General features: G+C 41.2%; 2 protein-coding genes across 6 annotated transcripts; one reads left to right on the top strand and one right to left on the bottom strand.

Annotated features, from left to right (window-relative positions):
- Nucleotides 1-77: 77 nt before the first annotated feature.
- lamp1b (lysosomal associated membrane protein 1b) lies at nt 78-9204 on the bottom strand. The gene is made up of 6 exons (XM_086220401.1): nt 8862-9204; nt 4964-5145; nt 4754-4882; nt 4518-4584; nt 3235-3402; nt 78-2535 (listed from the first exon to the last, which is right to left on the bottom strand). Exons 1-6 carry the CDS (start codon nt 8920-8922, stop codon nt 2396-2398), a joined length of 747 nt encoding a protein of 248 aa, XP_086076527.1. The 5' UTR covers nt 8923-9204; the 3' UTR covers nt 78-2395.
- LOC147252206 (T-cell surface glycoprotein CD3 zeta chain-like) lies at nt 8731-18085 on the top strand. Of its 5 annotated transcripts, none has more exons than XM_086220403.1 (9): nt 8731-9239; nt 10290-10457; nt 10823-11089; nt 13341-13444; nt 15136-15171; nt 15345-15368; nt 15454-15513; nt 15609-15638; nt 16693-18085. In XM_086220403.1, exons 3-9 carry the CDS (start codon nt 11029-11031, stop codon nt 16762-16764), a joined length of 387 nt encoding a protein of 128 aa, XP_086076529.1. In that variant the 5' UTR covers nt 8731-9239; nt 10290-10457; nt 10823-11028; the 3' UTR covers nt 16765-18085. The 5 variants fall into 5 exon arrangements, with proteins under 5 accessions (XP_086076529.1, XP_086076530.1, XP_086076532.1 ...); XM_086220404.1 differs by having other exon boundaries at nt 10290-10346; XM_086220405.1 differs by having other exon boundaries at nt 8732-8873.
- Nucleotides 18086-18607: the final 522 nt, after the last annotated feature.

Raw genomic sequence — 18607 nt, forward strand, 5'->3', positions numbered from 1 at the left:
CTTGAATAAGGATAATAAGGAGGAACAGGCTTAAGTGATGACTGAATGAAAGCAAAGCAAAAAGACTTAACTGACTCTTTCATTCACTTTTATTGACCTTTCCATACATTTAGAAAACATTTCAAACAATCCATTAAAATCACACTTTATCACTACAGGACCTTTCTAAGGGGGGAGGGCGGAAAACATAAAAAACAAGCACGTATTTTCCCCAATGACATTAAACTATGCAATACTTATGGTAATGTAGTACCGTATGACAAAGCTATATGAGACAATGTCCCCAAAATGGCAGCAGGTAGTGTCAGAGAGGGACCGTGTACCTTCGTGGTTATTGGCGTTACTTTAATCCCATCTACTTTACAGCTGGGAAGGCACTAAGAAACCCTGACCACCAAATTTTGGCCTTTTTAAACATCAGACAGGGTTGTTTAAGGAGTGAACTCCAGTTGGAGTTGACTCCAGCTGTGTGTGTGTGTGTGTGTGTGTGTTCGTCTTGTAACAGGAAAATCCAAAGATGAGGCTACTCTCTTGAAGAAATACTTTGACATTTTGAGAAATACAGATTCAGAAATGGGAAAATGGCGAGCTTGGCTCCAGGTCATGACGTGCAGCTCAAGAGATCACAAGCTAACACACACAGAGCCAAGAGTCAACGCAGTTACGCTGCCAGGATACTTGTCTCAAGACCAGCAAGATAAAACAGGGTGAGTAGTGAGACTTGTAACCTGTTTGGGCTTTAGAACTCAGCCCATCTTCAACATGCTACTCACAATAGGATGTTCAGCTGTCGTTACTCTAAGTACATGAAAGAAATGGTTGGCTCAATTTTGGATTTATTCGAACAGAGCCAGGCTAACAGTTCCCCTGTTGCCAGCCTATGAGCTACCCAGCTCCTGGATATATATTTAAAAGTGACAGGTTTCCATCTTTTGACGCAGGGTTGCATGAGGCGGTTACCCACAGTTCTAGTCTGACCTTCGGTACATGTTGGTCAACGCATCTTCAGTGCAGACAGGCAGAGGAGCGGCAGCTCGATGTTCAGCGTTAGAATACTGAAGAGAAGTCCTGGAATATGTAGAGCCATCCAATAAGAACCCACACAAATAATTAATTCAGTATCTGTTTACACGCACACCCAAATTCTACTGAGTAATACATGGCAGGGCTTGAAAAGGATGTCTGACGGGGAGGGCAAATGTACAAATATAAAAAGGTGCAAGTAAACAGATTAGCATTCATTTTTAAGTGGGTGTTTATCTGGTAGATATAAGACCTTTCCAGGACCCCAAAACAGCAGCACAACACTGACCGCCAGCGCTGCCGTCAGCACAGAAGACGCGCTGACCCAGATCTAACAAAGGCAAGACTCATATTCTGGAAGGCTCCCTCACAAAACCCCTGTTATTTCCGACAATATTTATCTGCCGTTTTAAGTGCAAACTCACCAAACTGCCTCGGCTCAATAACTTGCAGTGACATTGATCGTCTTCTCATAAAGCCACAGAGCGAGGAAAAGGGCCTGGTTTAACTCCTCCGTCGACCTGCAAACTCACTTTACATCCACGTCTGTTCAGCATTTGTGAAGCGAAGACTGCGATGAAAAGATCAGGAATGAACCCCTTCTGTTCAAAGTTACATCACTGTCTTTTAGGACATGTAGTGTTATCACTTTATCTTTTTATCCACGTGGAACTTTGTGATTTCCTAAAAGAGTGTAAATTCGTGACTACCGGCCAAAAACAGACAGATAGACTGACAAATATGATCCGCTCGTGAAGATGCATAAAAATCCTTCATGCACCTTTGCCACTGTGTTTAGAAGCTGTGAAACAGTGTGCTTCCCTAAATACAGGAGCGAAATGTAGAGTTGAAAAATACATTGTTACCAGCCAGAAATTTCCCTTTAAAGAACAACCTCCTTTAAGTCAAGACCGCTAAAACGGTCTCCCAAAAAAAAAAAACACAAAAAAAAAACAACAAACAAGAAAAGCAACAGTTTCAAATCCCTTAAATCCCCTTTACAGAAATAAATAGTACAATACAACTTGAGGACTCTCAGAGACCCGTTGATCAACATCCATCTTCTGCTTTTTTATAGTATCGATACAGTTTTTCCTCATTGCATCACAATCTCCAAACAAAGTCCTTTCTTGCCCCTTTTTTTTCCCTTTTTAAACAAAAGAGCAGGTAAGTTCAGAAAGCGCATACCAACCTCTGACTAAATCCACAGAGAGAGAATGACTAGTGTTACCAGTGAGGGCAGAGGAAGAGCACAGAGGCAGGGAGTGGAAGGATGGAGGATAGAGGTGTTAAGTCTTGTGTAACAGTGGTTAATTTCAAGGGTAGGAGGGCGCCCTCTGGCTTCAGGGAGACTTGGAGATGACAAGCCTCCTCAGATGGTTTGATAGCCAGCGTGGCTCCTCTTCCTGCCAATGAGGTAGGCCAGAAGCACGACCAGGACAAGAGCGGCTAGAGCTGCTCCCACTATGATGGGGATCAACATGTCGTCTTCATCCAACTGGCATTCCTCCGCTGAAGGGAGCCAGCAGAGCAAGTGTTAGAAGGGAAAGCATCGGGTTCAACTCAACAGGAAGAGCATCGTCTCGGTAAAGGAGTGCACAAATTCTTTAGGACATTATTTTCGATCCTCCCAAGAGCTCCTGTGTGTGTGTGCATGAGAGAGCTGAGCACCACAGAGACCATCAAACTGACAGTTAGCTTAGCACAATGAATGGTAGTGAACGGGCAGGTTAGCACGTCTTCTCCATTCAGCTTTCCAAAACTTGATGATTATTAGTGGCAGCAGACACTCTTTTAGCCGTTTTGTAGCTAAAAACCACAAAGGGACTTTTGAGGTGTGGCATCAAATCATTGCTACCAGCAATATTGTGGTTCTGACAATGTGTCTGATTATAAAATAACAGCAATTCATCGTTTAAATAGTTTTTACAAATGAAACATACACACAACCCTGGTCTTATCAATGTCAACAAATGGCTGTTTGGAGGAAGCTGTATTTCATGGCTGTTGACAGGAGAATGACAACACTTCCCACCTGCTATCATTCCTTTTGCTGAGCTAAGTAGCAATCTGCAGGTCGCCGAGACTCCCGGCTCACTAATACACACAGAGGAGAGGGGGACCCATCTGCTTGTCTGGCTCTGACAGGGACGGTAAATACATTTATTTCGCCAAAATGTGGTGTGTTTCTTTTGTGTCACAGTTGCATACCTGCACCAAACTGGTTTTCTGTGAGGCCGAAGGGTTGAACCTGCATTTGGAAGGTGTTGATGGACAAATTTTGGGCTACGTCAAGAGTCTGCTCCTCCCGGCACATGTAAGAGAACCCCAGGGTGCCTCGCAGGTAGTCCAGACTGCTATTACGGACTGAGAATTTCTCTGAAAGGACAGAAAGTTGAAGAGAAAAGATATTTCTATTGTTTAATTTCATAAAACCAAATGAGAAATGTGCAATATTGAAAACAATGGCACCTAAAGATCTCAGTCATTGCTTCTCTTTATGGCTCAGTTGTTGGGGGTCAAAAGCAGCCTGCACTCTGGTAACATTAAATTCATTTAATCGAATGTGAGTGAGGGTGACTGCTTGTAGTTAAATATGAATATCACGCAAATCACACTTGACCATCGTATTACTCACGTCTCTGTTGTCAATACAACTTGACCTAACTTGACCTGACTTGACCTAATGTAGCAGTGAGAGACGAGCGCAACAAATAACCAGCTCGCTACACGTTTGACTTGTAAAGATTATTTTAGATTAATAGCCTTCAACTTGATTTATAGTGTCATAGACTTGTCTAGTTATATTATAATCCAGACCACCACCAAAACACACCTTGTTCTAGGTTACATGTATACACACACACACACACACACACACACACACACACACACACACACACACACACACACACGGGTGACGAAAGAAAAACAATCCAGGATACACCTCGAAGGGCAGTGCTGTCTAGAAGGTGTGAGCAGTATGAACTGATGTGAATCACATAAGATGCTTTTGAGTCCACAGATCTAAAACCAAGACAGCACCCAGAGGGAGATGTTGGACTGACGTGTTGCAGCTGGTTTAGACTAAATATTCAAGATGAGTCAAAACATGCAAATACTTGCAAAGCTTCATTGTATTGTTTCCATAGCAACAACACTGAAATTCCAACTACCAGCTTTCAGGATCTTATTTTGTTTCCAGGTGCTGCATTTAAATGTACGAATGAGGATAAGAATCTACTTACTGCCAGGTGTTCCTATATTTCTGGTATTTTGCTTTCAAATTTTTTGCCATTTTTCATGACAAATTATTTTTTGTTACAAGCATCTGTAGAAATGACCCTTTGTCATATTTACTTTTTAACAAAACAACGGGGGAAAAAAACATGCCCCTTCAGTGTATGAACTGAAACTGTTTACCAGCAAATTACTGTCAGTTGTAGATTTAGACCTGGAGGAATATTTCACTCTTGCAGCTGCAGCATACTCACCCTTCATGTCTGGCCAGATCGCTGACAGAGACACCTCACTCAAGTGGTATTTATTGGATGTAGAATTCTGGAAAAAAGGCAAGAAAGCTCAAACAAACAAGCAGAGATTAAATTAATATCCAGCTGCCATCTAGTGGTTCTTTCAGGAAGTGCAACATGAAAGTAAGAACAAGTGATGCAAGACAACAAATGGGTTTTTAAGGATGACTTGGAAAATGGGAGAATGAGAAACATACCAGAGTGAAGAAGAAGGTAAGGTTGGTTTTTTCTGCATCTGCTATGAGCTGCAGAGAAGCACTGTCAGCATCACATGACCCAGAGCTGGTTGTGAGGTTGGGCTGGAGGTTCATTACTTCCTGCACCATCTGCACACGGACAACACAACATTTAGTACCGCCGGCGTGTCTCTACATTCAGACCAGAGTTGAGCGTTTGGACTTGAGCACCTTGTTGAGGGAGGAGGAGCTGAAGGAGACGTTGAGCTGGAGGCCCATGTAGGCCAGTAAACAGACGCTTCCGTTGCTGCTGGTCACCTGGTAGTGCCCCCTCTCAGGCCTGCCAGGCTCCTTGTGAGGTGCTTCGGTTGTTGGTGGCGCAACTGTGGCAAAACACTGGTGCAGGGTGAGAGCTGTGAGAGAACCAAAGAGTGAATCACTGGAAAATATCAAAGGTACTTCTGAAACAAAGAGAATCTCTCCAATCATTACAAAATATACAGGATTTTTTTTTTTAATTACGCAGCAACACATTTTCATAAAATATTATGTTTCACTGTTTTAACTTTCATAATAAAAGCTGTAGTTCCATTGAATTCTGGCAGCACCAATTTATAAATGACACCCTAATGCCACTTTGAACACGTCCATGAAAACATACGGCGGCACCTGATGATGCTGGTCGTTGAGTGGCGCTCACTTGTAACCCTGCCCTGAACACACCGGGCTCAACACAGGCCTGTGTTACTGCAGGTGACTGACATGAGCCACAATATCAGAGTGCAGTTTGTCTCTTGCTAATGAAGCTTACGATCAAGAGCTTCCCTTCAAAAAGAAAGATATATTAAGCAGACTTGTTAATATGGACGCACTATTAAAAGGTTGTGGCTTCAGGCTTCAAGTAGAATCAGAGGTGAAATGCATTTGACCAGGCAGGTGGGTGGGGACGTCCGCTCTCTGATGGATCAACAGACTTGGGGATTCCTGCTGTAATTGGTCGGTTTCCCACTCCCCATGTCACTCTGGTTCATTGAGTGTATGTCAAGTATGATGAAATCATTTCACGCTAAATTCAGAAACTGTGCTGACAAAGACACCTAACCTGCTACAACTGAGCTAACTGACAAGCTTTTGTGTGGAACAGACAGACAACAAATTAGCTTCTCTCCCCAGGCTAATCAGCAGGATTTTTTTTTTTTTTTTTTAAATCACCTTGCAGGAGCATATTGTGTGTATCATGCCAACATTACAGTGTCTAGGCGCGTGGATGTAAAAACAGGGCACAGGACCATGAAGCCAGGTGTGTTAGACACACTATGTTTGAAAAATGTAACTAGTTTCAAAGGAGAGTTATGGAATTCTTTTGGAAACAATTTTGTTTCATCCTCAGCTATGCCAGACGATAATATACTATCATTTGTGTTAAAATTTTAATTACAACTGTTGACACTAAACATATGCATGAAGACAAAGAATGTGTCAACCCCATTTTTACTTTTTTTAAAAGCAAAAAAACCCTGAGAAACAGCAGATAGATTATTTATGATGAACTTACTGAGTATGTTTTTTATGAATGAAGAAAACAACAATAATAATAATAATAATAATAACAACAGATGATAAACAGCCTTTGAGGGGAAGGCAACTGAGCTGCGGTTTTCCAGCAGTGCTGAATCAGCACCACGGAGATGCTGCTTAGTTCAGTCTCAAAGTTAAAAGCAGTCCTCTTTACTACTGATAGGAACAAATGCACCTTTGTATTCCTGCCTCATACCTTCATGAACCGTCTCCTGAGTAAATAAGTTAAGAAAGAAAACGTAGTTCTTCAGAAGATAAGTCATACGCTTCTGGATTCGATCCAATTGACTGGATGATTACAGGGTGAGCCTGCGATGCCATGTTCCCCCCCTAACAGTACAGGAGATAATAGATAGTATTACTGAGATAAAGAACGGTAAATCCCTGGGTGTCGATGGATACTCTGGGGAGTACTATTACGTTTTTGTAAGCGAGTTTTTTATGTTGGGTATATAGTTATGCAATGGACGAAAGGGACCTCCCGATAACCTGGTCAGAGTCAATCATCACAGTCATACACAAAGACGGAGAGGACCCATCTCAATGTAAACGATATTGGCCCATAAGTTTGCTTTGTCAGGACTTAAAAATCCTGACCTCCACCTTGGCGAACAGAGCATAAAGATACATTCCGAAATGAGTTAACTCAGATCAAACGGGGTTCATCACCAGACGGCAGGGCACCAATAATGTAAGATGAGCTCGAAGACTACAATCTACTGCTTCTTATAGAAAGACTCCATCAATGCTTCTCAGCCTGGATGCTGACAGAGCAGTTGATAGATTGGACTGGACTTCTTTGGAGCAAACACTGGCTCATTTGGGCTTTAATGAAAGTGTTTGGGTTTGGACTGGAGTGTTTTACATGAGCCCACGGTCAAGAGTTACAGTTAATGGCCAATGCTCCGATTTCATCGATCTGGGATGGGGGACGAGGCAGGGGGAAGCACTTTCACCTGTCCTGTTCGCTCTAAGCATTGAGCCCCTGGCGGAATTGATTAGAAGCACATGTATACAAACCAACATATAATAGCTCTAGACGGAAAGCATTTTATCATTTATTGAAAATCCCGTCCACTCATCCCAGCTCTTCTACAACATCTTCAATATGATCTAGTGTCTGGTCATGAAAATGAATCCTAGTAAATTCGAAGCGATGACGGTGTCTGGGGCATGGCCTCTCGGCTTAATGATAGTGTCCTTTTACGATCTGAACAGGGTTTCAGGTATTAAGGGATCACACTCACTCCACAAGTAACACAACTATACCAGGCAAACTATAAAAAATATCTGAGATATTTAGAAATAAATTAGCAAGATGGGATGCGCTACCCTTACCCCTTTTGAGTAGAGAAGAGGTTGTTAAAATGAATCTACTTCGGGATCCTGACATCAGCCTACAATATGCTGGACGGGCTTTTCTCTAGATTCATATGATAAAAGAAGAGATCGAGAGTGAGACTAAAACACTCTTAGAAGAACGGGGGTGGACTCAGCCTCCCCAACATGAAATATTATTTTCAGGCAGCGCAACTAACAGTGGTAGCCTGGATTATCAGTGACATCGATTCAGGATAAACAGAATAGAATTCACAACCAGATTTACCTCGATCCGCTCCAGTGATTTCGAGCAAGCAGTTCAAGAAAAACTTGGAAATCACAAATATTTGGGTGAGACACACCTTAAAAGTATGGTCAACAATCCAAAACGAGAATTAAGAGGGAGAGCCGCCCTTTCACAGGCTATGTAGATTGCTGGAAATCCGGATCTGTATTGTATATTTCAATGTTTAATAAAAAATACAGTTAAAAAAGTAATGTAATCATTTTGTTGATTTTAAGGGCTGCAACTACAGTTTTTGTTAGGCGACTGTGATTTTGTTTTAACTTCATGAAAAAGGTTGCAGTTTTTCCATGTGCTTCAGATTACTGGACAGCGTTTAAACAAAATAATCCAACTGAAAATGCATTTCCCAAAAAAAAGAATTCATTGCAGCGGAAACACACATATTACTCAATGCCCCGTATGCAACCTAAATATGTTAACTGAGGACAGACTTTTTGGAACTTGGCCCATACTTCTGGTCAACAGACAGATACTGTTTGCTTTGATTTGATCTTTAACTCTCTTTATATTCTGCGAAAGTGTTTATTATTAACCGTCAAACTGATAGAAATTGCTTCACTTGAAAGAAAGAGGAGGAAACTTAGTGAAAACTGGGGGAATCCATCTTTTCATCGACGAAAGATGCAAGTGCTTGCAAAAACTCATATCAACAAGAAGCCAAAACAAAGAGCAGTGTGTTTAAGAGTTAACGAGTATTCATTTAGCAGAGCTGCATGTTGATAAAGACACCGACACGTTTACATTACAGTAATTATTTGCGTTCCACGCGATTTCAGTTCTAAACTGTTAGCATTAGCTCATGCTACGCTGCTGTTTTGCTGACTTTGCCGAGTGATGACAAGATATCTGTGACCTTCGGAGTTGTAGCGCTAAACTGCTTCATCAGTTAGCTTGGGTTGGATAAACTAAAACCACAATACGTACCTAAAATCAGCGGTAAGGTTACTGTCAGGCACCAGGACTGGACACCACCACTCTGCGTCATGGTTTTCAGCTTCAGGTCAATAACAGCAACAAAAACAACAGGCAAGCGGGAGCTAGTTGGCTCGCTTGTGACGCGCTATGCTAACGTTTGAGCCGCAACAGCAACCCGGAAAAAAACTACGAAATTAAACCGCGCTTAAGGTGAGATGGGTAGCCGCGGTTCTCCGTAGCTGGACTCGATAAACGTCTCCCAGACTTTTATTTGTGTTTGCTGGCTAAATGTTGGTCGGCGACGACACTTTCCTCTTAGTACCACGGCGAAGACTGACATCAGGATCATGTGACCCAGGGTTTAAGAAACACTCGGGAAGTCACGTGGTGAGCAGCCGAAAAACACCCCCCACCACACAAACACACACACGTACCTACACAAAGCCTAGTTTTATTCTAAAGACGTACTTTGTATACACTGATACGTTATTTGCCGTCTGTGTGTACGGAGTGATTAGTTTATTCTGAAGGTCTTTACTGGCGTCGAGGAAAAGGCTAAACAAGGGGACCTCACATGCGGGGCGACCCTCAGTGTGGTTGAGAGGCGCAGAATCAGTCTCGAAACCCGGAAGTAAGTTAGCATTATTGGGACCAATGGTCCTCCATCTCTAAGTGAGGGGGGTCCACATTTAAATGCCCTTAAATAAGTTTTGCGGTTCACGCTAGCTATAAAACAAATAAAACTGTATAAATCACATGGTAAATGCAACAGTTTCCGACAGACTGAGCAGTTAAAACACTGGTTTCTAACAAGTGGCTAAATAAGACTACAGAGGTTGTGGCAGATATTAAATATCATCACACTAAAATCAGAAGATTTTCCCCTTTACTTTAAAGTGATGAGCCTGTGGTGTAGTTTGTTCATAGCATAATGTTAGCTTTATACTTCAACCTAACAACCTAAGTTTCAATTGAGTTTTTTGCAGGACGTTGTACTGGAGTCGAAAAATCCCTTTGGCAAAAAAAGACATATATTGTATACATATATACATACATACATGCATACATACTTACAAAAATGTAGTGTTTTTGTCCAAATGAAGCCACATCCAGCATTTAAAAAAATGAGATTTGTGATGGACAAATGTCAACATTTTAATTTAAAAATTGAAATAAAACAATCTGTCTTCCCCCTTGATTCCTGACGGGACAGGATAAGAGATGAAAACAGTTGGAGAGTGGATCAAGTGCATTAATTTTGTGTTAGCTGACACACAGAGCCCATGAGGACATCTTTAAAAACAATACAATCATAATATCAGTTTTAAAGGGATAGTTCATCCAAAAACGAAAATTCAGTCATTATTTTCTTCCCTGACAATCTATCATAGATGAAGTTGCCTGGGTATTAAACTCCCTCTCTGTTTCCCTTAACAGTGTCACCGGGCTGAGGTTTAAGCTGCCCAGGCATACCGCCTCGGACAAAACCACACGGTCAGGAAAATCACTCCACATGCCTTGGTTCTAGCAGATGTGGCCTTCTAATTAAAGTGCCGAGAACATTTCGCACACCATTGTCAAAATGAAGTCTCCTCTCTGTGCCATGTAAGCGGTTGTCTGCCTGCAAGCTTTCTTAGGTGTCACATTAGTGTGATTATGCAACAAGCGCTTTAGAAAGTGCAGACATTTCATGTCCGTAACCTCTCCTCTACACAAACTCTAACAAACATGCATGATGAGGCCTCTCCGTCTTTTGACCTTTTGAACATGCAGCTTCTTCAACGGAGTAGAATTTCCCATTTAATCGTCTGCAGCACTTCTGATTCACATTTTAGACTTTCTGTTCTTGATTAACCAACACTTTTTCGCCATAGTTTTAACCTCTGCTCAGTGAATTGTGGTCTCCCACATTTATATTACAGTCAATACATTATTGATTCAAGCGTATTGGTTGCTTCCCTCTGTTACAGTCGGCCTTGATGAGCTGATGCAGTCAGGTTTCTGTGAGTTTCTGTTGGTGCTGGAGGTTGTGTAATGCGCTGAAGAGTGGCAGTCCATGAAGATGTTGTCAGCTCAGTTCAGCCACTTCCTCTGATGTGTGTGAGTGGAAAATATAAAGCGAGAGGCAACCAGGGGAGGAAGAAGCGAAGTGTCGTTCACACGAGGAGGGAGAACCATGAACATCCTGGGGACGTGTATGTTGCTCTTTGTCCCACTGGCGTCTGTATCAGCTGCAGGTAAGTGATGCAGATTTAAAGATGCGTTTTCTTGCTGCGTTTCCAAATGGAGTTGAACAGTGGGCCTGACATGTTTATGCACAAGGAAATTCGTATCAAAAATCTATCAACACACACCCTTTAACGGAATTACTGACTAAATCACAGGCTTTCTCTTCTAATGGAGACAATTTGCTGCATTCAGAACTTTGAATAGCTCGAAATCCTTCGCATAATCCTTCACATACCAAATCATTTGTGATGATAAAATTATGAAATTTTAATAGTTGATCTGCTCTGTACCTGAGTCATCAATTACGCATCTTTCCTGGGAGAAGGACCCCTCCTCTGTGAGTCTGTTCGGTTCTGCCGAAAATGATTTTTTTAGCCAGTTCTTCCTCACTCTGATCAAACGCCTGCAGACAAAGGATGTCACAGTGTGTACTGATTGTAATGGTTCCTTGAGGCAAATTCTGATTTGCGTTTTATGAATGACATTTGATCAATTCACATTTCGGAGAAAGAGCATAAAAGTAAAAGGAGGGGTAAATCACCTTGTTGTTTTCTGTCAAAAGAGAAAAACATAGCATTTAGTGACGGAGTAGGTTGAAATTTTTAGGTTTATGTGGACTCTAAGGTCTTGGATTTTTACATAATGATATAAGATACTGTTTTTACAAGTATTAATAAATAAGAAATGTTGGAGTGTGGTGGGGGTCCTCATTTCCTCCTCCAAGACAAACGACAATCAGGTACTTGGGTAGGGATATAATAGCATTTACAATCAATAAAAATGTTTGTTTCCTGTGTAAAAAAACAAAAAAAACACACACACACACACATTTGTCAAATTTTTAACATAAAGATAAACGCAACAATGTCCAAGTAAAAAGCCTTGAATTCTACCTGCCTATGCCAATGAAATAGAGTATTCAATTAGATACCATTTCATATATATTTAGATTTATATTGAGAGAGAAAACCATTGGCTTTCACACCCACACCTACGGTCAATTTAGAGTGTGTTTCATTTATATGTAGCTGAAACACGCTGGCTTGTGGTACTTTTTTCAAATTTTGTTTGCCCATGGACTACAGAACTAAACGCTCTTATACTTCTTTGCGTGGCTCAGAGGTAGACTGGTGGTGTAGCAACCAAAGAGTCGCCGGTTCGATCCTCACTTCCCCTGGCAACCATGTTGAAGTGTCCTTGAGCATGATACTGAACCCCTGAGTTCCTCTGATGAGTAGGTTGGCGCCTTGCAAGGCAGCTTTCCCCATCAGTGTGTGAGTGTGTGTGTGAATGGGTGAACGGTGTGACACTGTAAAGCACTTTGAGCGCCGCTAAGGTAGAAAGGCTCTGGATAAATAGAGTCTGTCCACCATTTCTTTAATGGAAAAGTGCTCCAGATTTATCTTTGCCAAAACACTAAATCTTTTACTCTCTTGACATAATAACAGAAATTCTCCATCATCAGGAGAAGATGTGTTTTTTTTATGCAATAATTCACTTCTGATCCAGAGATAACAATCAGAAATAATAACCAGAGTTGCTTTCATAGTTACGAACCTGTGGTTTCAATAAAATATTTTTTTCAAGTATTTATTCTGGGGCAGCATAGTGGCGGAGAGTCCCCTCACCACAAGAAGACTCTGGGTCGGAGACAAATAAGATAAAGCAGATACAATCAAGATTTGCCTCAGCCGTCATTTTGTGAAAATATCTGCCCATTTTTTAAGCTCTTTGAAAGTTAGAAATAATCCAAAGAACTGTTGCAACTTTAGACCTCGGAGATGTAACTGAAAAGTTACAGCCTCAAATCATCACCACCTCCAATCATGATCTCATGACATGTCGGTTGTGTTCCAACCACAAAATGAGATAAACTTCACTAAAGCCACGCAGCAGCTCGTCACACTGACAGGAAGACACTGGACGACTTATATATAGCTTGTTATTTCCTGTTTTAGAGGACTTGCTCAATTGTCTCCTTCAACATCTCAGTGTGTCTCTATCGATTTTTCCATTATGTTCGTGATCAGAAGGTAGTGGGTTGCAAGTAGCTGCATATCCTCCTCTATGTTATGTAAATCTGTAAAATGAATAATTGGTATTTACATTTTTTGGATGGTGTGGTTGTGTAAAATTTACCACTGAAATGAGTTTCGTGGAGGATCATAGAGAAATGTTATTTCGAAAAACATTTCTGTCATCAGTTATTAATGAGACAGCTTTTTAATAATGTATAAATAATACATCTCTCTTCTGCAGAGGCAGAGGAAAGCTTTTGGACCAACCCTTGTGTCTGCTACATCCTGGATGGGATCTTGATTTCCTACTGCATTATTGCAACTGGTTTGTTCTTCAGGGAAAAAGTGAGTTGTTCCCTAAGTCAAAACATCTGGCTTAGCACTACATAAGTACTTGAATACAGGAATACATTTTTTTCTTCACATAATGAGTTTAAAGTCGTTCAATTCAAGTTGTGAGCAACAATAACCCTCTTTTTATCTATATATTACCTCATAAAAACATTTAGAGGCTTATTTACATTGCTGTTGAAAAAGTAAAGTTTCCTCCTGTTGGTTTCAATGTTATTTTGGATGTCAGACTTCATTATGGGGCAGCACGGTGGTGCAGTGGTCAGCACTGTCGCCTCACAGCAAGAAGGTTCTAGGTTCAAGTCCTGGCTCCAACAGGATCTTTCTGTGTGAGTCTCCATGTTCTCCCTGTTCCTGTGTGGGTTCTCTCTGGTACTCCAGCTTCCTCCCACAGTCCAAAGACATCAAGAGGGGACGAGGCTGATTGATACTCTAAATTGACCGTAGGTGTGACTGTGAGTGTGAATGGTTGTCTGTCTCTATGTGTGGGTCCTGTGATGGACTGGTGACCTGTCCAGGGTGAACCCTGCCTCTCGCCTGAATGCTGCTGGGATAGGCTCCAGCCCCCCCGTGACCCTTAACAGGATAAGTGGATGAATGGATGGATGGACTTTATTGCATTGGTTCTGTAAATGACTAAGTTGTCTTTTTCATGATTAGATGCTATATGAATGTTTGCCTAGCCTATTATGAAACATATCACTGAGGCAGTTTGTTCATCAGTCCACACAACTCAAAGTACAACCACAATGTTTTGATTACATCTTTAGTGCACAAAATGCCATAGAATAGACTCTAATGTTGACAGCCCCAAAATAGAATTAGTCAAGTCAATTGTCAAGTCAGTTTTATTTGTATTGCGCCAAATCACAACAAAAGTTATCTCATGACACTCTACAAGTAGAGCAGGTCCAGTACCACACTCCTTCAATAGATTTACACCCAACAATTCTCCATCAGCAAGCACATCCTTCAAATCTTTCCCTTTAACAGGCAGGAACATCGAGCAGATCCAGGCTCAATGGGGACGGCCTTCTGCTTTGACAGGTTGGGGGGAAAGAGAGCAGGAGAGCGGGCAGAGACAAAGACAGTTAATGGGGGATAACAGCTATACAGAAAGAGGGGGCAGAGATAAAGAGGGAGAGAAAGGAGAAGAGAATGATGGACAGATGGGGACGTGAGCAGGTGGTGCTACAGGTGGCAGCTTGAGCCTCTTCAGGTCTGTAGCCTCCTTCAGCAGCAGCAGCAGTCAAGGATCTGGGAAGTGGGGAAGCACACAGGCTCTGACGAAGAAGACGAGTTTGTAACACGGATGAATACAGGAGGACAGAGAGGAGGAGAGAGAAGCCCAGTGCACCATGGGAGATCCCCTCAGCAGTCTGAGCCCATAGCAGCATATCTGAGAGCCAGCCTAAGCCAGACCTAACTATAAGCTTGATCAAAAAGAAAAGTCCTCAGTCCACTCTTAAACAAGGAGAGGGTGTCTGCATCCCGGACCAAAACTGGGAGACGGTTCCACAGGAGGGGAGCCCGATAGCTGAAGGCTCAAGCTTTAATTTAATGTAATATATAAATGCAGCAGATAATGGTTTATTTAACATTATTATATGTTTTAGTTGCTAATATGAATATGTTCATTTGTAGGTTATTGTTTTTTAAAGGGTTTGTGTGCTTGTTCTTTTTAGTTTTCCAGTATCCCGTCAGCTGCTGAGGAAGTGGTTGTAAGTCTCTATGTTTTTTTCAAGGCCAAAAGATCTTCTCAGCATGCTTATTTCTGACGGGGAATCCTGGTTTTATTGATCGTTTATTGACAGGTATAATGTGCATATTTGTGTGTGAGCATTTAAAGTTGACTTAAATTTCTTTTTTGGGGGTGGGGGGACTGAATGAACAGGGCACTGATAATGGAATTTACCAGGTGAGAAAGAATTTTATTTTTAATTACAGCTCAACTTGGTGTTTTTTGTCATTTATTTAGACATTATAACATTCTTTTCTCGCAGGAACTGACAGGGCCAAAGGATGCTGACCCCTACCAGGTGCTTGAACCATCAAACAGAAAGGTAAGTCACTTCCTCTGTCCGCAAAGTCTTCTTAAATGGTTTCCAACTGTTCTGGCACATGAACTGTAAATTAATGTGTAATATTTTATCTCCAGATGAAACCTGCCAAGAAAAAGAGCTCTCAGGTACATCTGTTAATTCCCTCTTACTCAAAACCATGAAATAAACCTTTATGCAGATGACATTCCATTCTATATACAGAACCCACAAGTTACATCAACACCACAAATCTAAAAAAAAAAAAAAAAGAGCCCCTCCAACATCCACCCCTTCCTTGCCACGCACCGTAGGATGCGTAGGGCAGCCATATTTACATCGTCCGTCAGAGGTTGCGCATTTAAGTGTCAAAACAATCGATAACGACATGTCTACATTCAACAATAAAATTCTCTCAGGAATAAAAAAATAACATGACATGATATCAGCGTCATTACAAAAAAACGGTACTATTTTCTGACCAGTCATCAAAAGGAAAAGAAATGAATAATGTTGATTTTCCTCAGCTTCAATTGAGTCAACTGAACTCAGTCTTAATACATCATGGAAACTTAAAGTACGGCAGCTTGTACCTCGAACACACAATCGAATATAATCAAATAAGTTTTTATCTCCAAGTTTTCTTTTTACTCCTTTGCTGTATTGTTGCAGTTGTATTTGGCAAACGTACGTTTTGATATATGACTGTGTTCATGCAAAATTTGAATCAACTGTTATAGTCGAAGTAAAAGCAAAAGAGCGATTGCTAAATAGGTACAGAGGAACAAACTCTGATGACAGTGCTGCTGCTTGTTTTACTGACATGCAGAGACTTGAATGGAACATGGCGATCAGAATACAGAAGTCCATCACTATTTTGTGTTAGCAACTATCTACATATGACTGTATCAGAGTCTTATCATCTTTATCAAGCCCTGTCTTGTCTTTGTGGTGCTCCTATCTTCTTGTTAGGTGTAAACAAGTAGGTTGGAAACTACTCATGCAGGACAAGTATCAGACAGTAAATCCCATGTTTCTGACGAGCGGAAGCATAGTTGATCGCATCATGAGATGAGTCAGGATTTTGTTCACGTACTACCTGGAATGAACACAGATCCATGTTTGAGTGTTCATGATGTTCCCTCCTAAGGTCACAAGGTTGGAAATCATTGATCAAAGCAGAACTTTATCTCTCCCCTCCAGTCTGGCCAGGCCGGTGAGGGGGATCTCCATGAAATGTTCATCCCCTCCTCTCTGCCGCTGCCTCCCCAGTGATTTCCTGCACAGCCTGACAAGAGGACTCCTGAGCTTTGGTCTACTTACAGCTCGGGGGTGAAAAAGCTTCCATTGTCACGCAGAGTTGGGCAAGAAGTTAGAATCCACTCATGCCTGCTGGTTGTGTCTGATGATAAGGCTTTACAGTTCAGGGGGAAGGCTAAACATAAATCCAGATTAGCATAGAGACAGAAAGTTTGAATAGAGCCGCAACTCAGAACAGTAAACAACAAAGGAGCAGAATGCAGCTCTCGTTACTGAGGTGTAACCCTGCTGGCCAGTTTAGTCCGAACCTCACCCCCAGTTTTACTGCTCAGCTGCCGTCTTTCACATGTCAGAATGGGATCTATCTTTTTTGTACTGGAGCTGAAAATGGCCGCGCTTGTAGTTCTTCTTTCTGTAATGCCGTCGTCTTGAGATAACAAGATAATTAAGTGGTTATCTTATTTTTTTTAGATAATAAATGTCCTTTTTAAAAGCCATTTTCCGGCAGGGTTATCAGCAGTTATTGTGAGATATCCATTGTTGTATTTTCTGTTATAACCCCCCCCCACACACACACACACACACACACACTTTATTCCCCGTTGCTTCATACAGACATTAGTGGTATGGTGACAAATCATCAGGGCAGAGAAAACATTTATTAAGATGTTTATGATATGCAGGATGCACTTATTGATTTTTGGAGATGAATGTTGAGTCTGGGTGCATTTATGAATCTTTTTATAAGCTGTTGTTTTTTTTGCCACATTGATGCTAATCTGCCATTGTTTGTTTGCTACTTTAAGGCTTGTCTATGTTGTTGGTCGCATTGATGCTAATATACTGTTTTTGCCACATTGATGCTAATCTGCTATTGTTTGCTTAATAGATGGGTTTTTTTTTCCTTATCTGTTAATGTAGGTTGGTGATTTAGCCAATACTATTCTGTATTCTTTCCTCTGCTTGCATAGCTAATTCCCATCGTCTCTGTATATACCCGTTAATTCTATAAATCTCAAGAACTCCCCCTGCATGTTTGTGTCTGCGCTCTGACTGAAGAGGTTCCAGCACAATGCTATCAGAATAATTCACAATGCAGTAGTTAACAACAAGAACGTCTTGAGGTAACAGAATTTTAAATAAAAGGACTCAACAGGAAAGCCATTCAGGAAAAAGAAACTGAAACCTGTCTCAAAAATATTCACCACAGTGTTAAACTACTTAATTTTAAAGCCCAGACTGGGTCGTCACTCCTGCTGTTTAAGATCATCTCCGCTGCGTAAACTGAATTCAATTAAAAAGACGCATTACATGTCAAAACACTTGAAAATGGTTTAATGATGTTTACAACAAAAGAGAACTGTACATTTACAGTAAAAGATTATTTTTTTAATATGTGTATAAAAACAAAATACAGCAGACAAATGCATCAAAATCTACTATGTATCCTGATTCACATACTTAAAACTCCTACACAATCTTTCAGTTCTACGCCACCGCCGTGACTGGAGGTGGGTTTTTGTAGTTAGATCAGAGCAGTGTCCCTCAGTGTTATAGTCCATGGTGGAAACAGAACTTTGTACATTAGAGTTCCAGAAAAATGAATTCTTATCAGACTGCAGAATAAGAAAAAAAAAAAAGGGGGGGGGGGATGGGGACACATTCCTTTAGATGAGCCCAAGCTTCCACTGTGAGTCGGCTAGTTTATGTTTTACAGAATGCATTTCTTGAGTTACACAGACATAATATGTACATGGTTGTGTGTTGTTGTTGTTTTTTTTTTTCTTCTAATTTTTCTCTTGTTGAACGCCATGGTCACTTGGGCTGTGAACTGATATCACACACGACACACCCAAAA

Source organism: Aulostomus chinensis, chromosome 12 (genome assembly GCF_037954235.1).
Source record: "Aulostomus chinensis isolate RoL2024-O1b breed Wild chromosome 12, RoL_Achi_v1.0, whole genome shotgun sequence".
Classification (NCBI taxonomy): domain Eukaryota; kingdom Metazoa; phylum Chordata; class Actinopteri; order Syngnathiformes; family Aulostomidae; genus Aulostomus; species Aulostomus chinensis.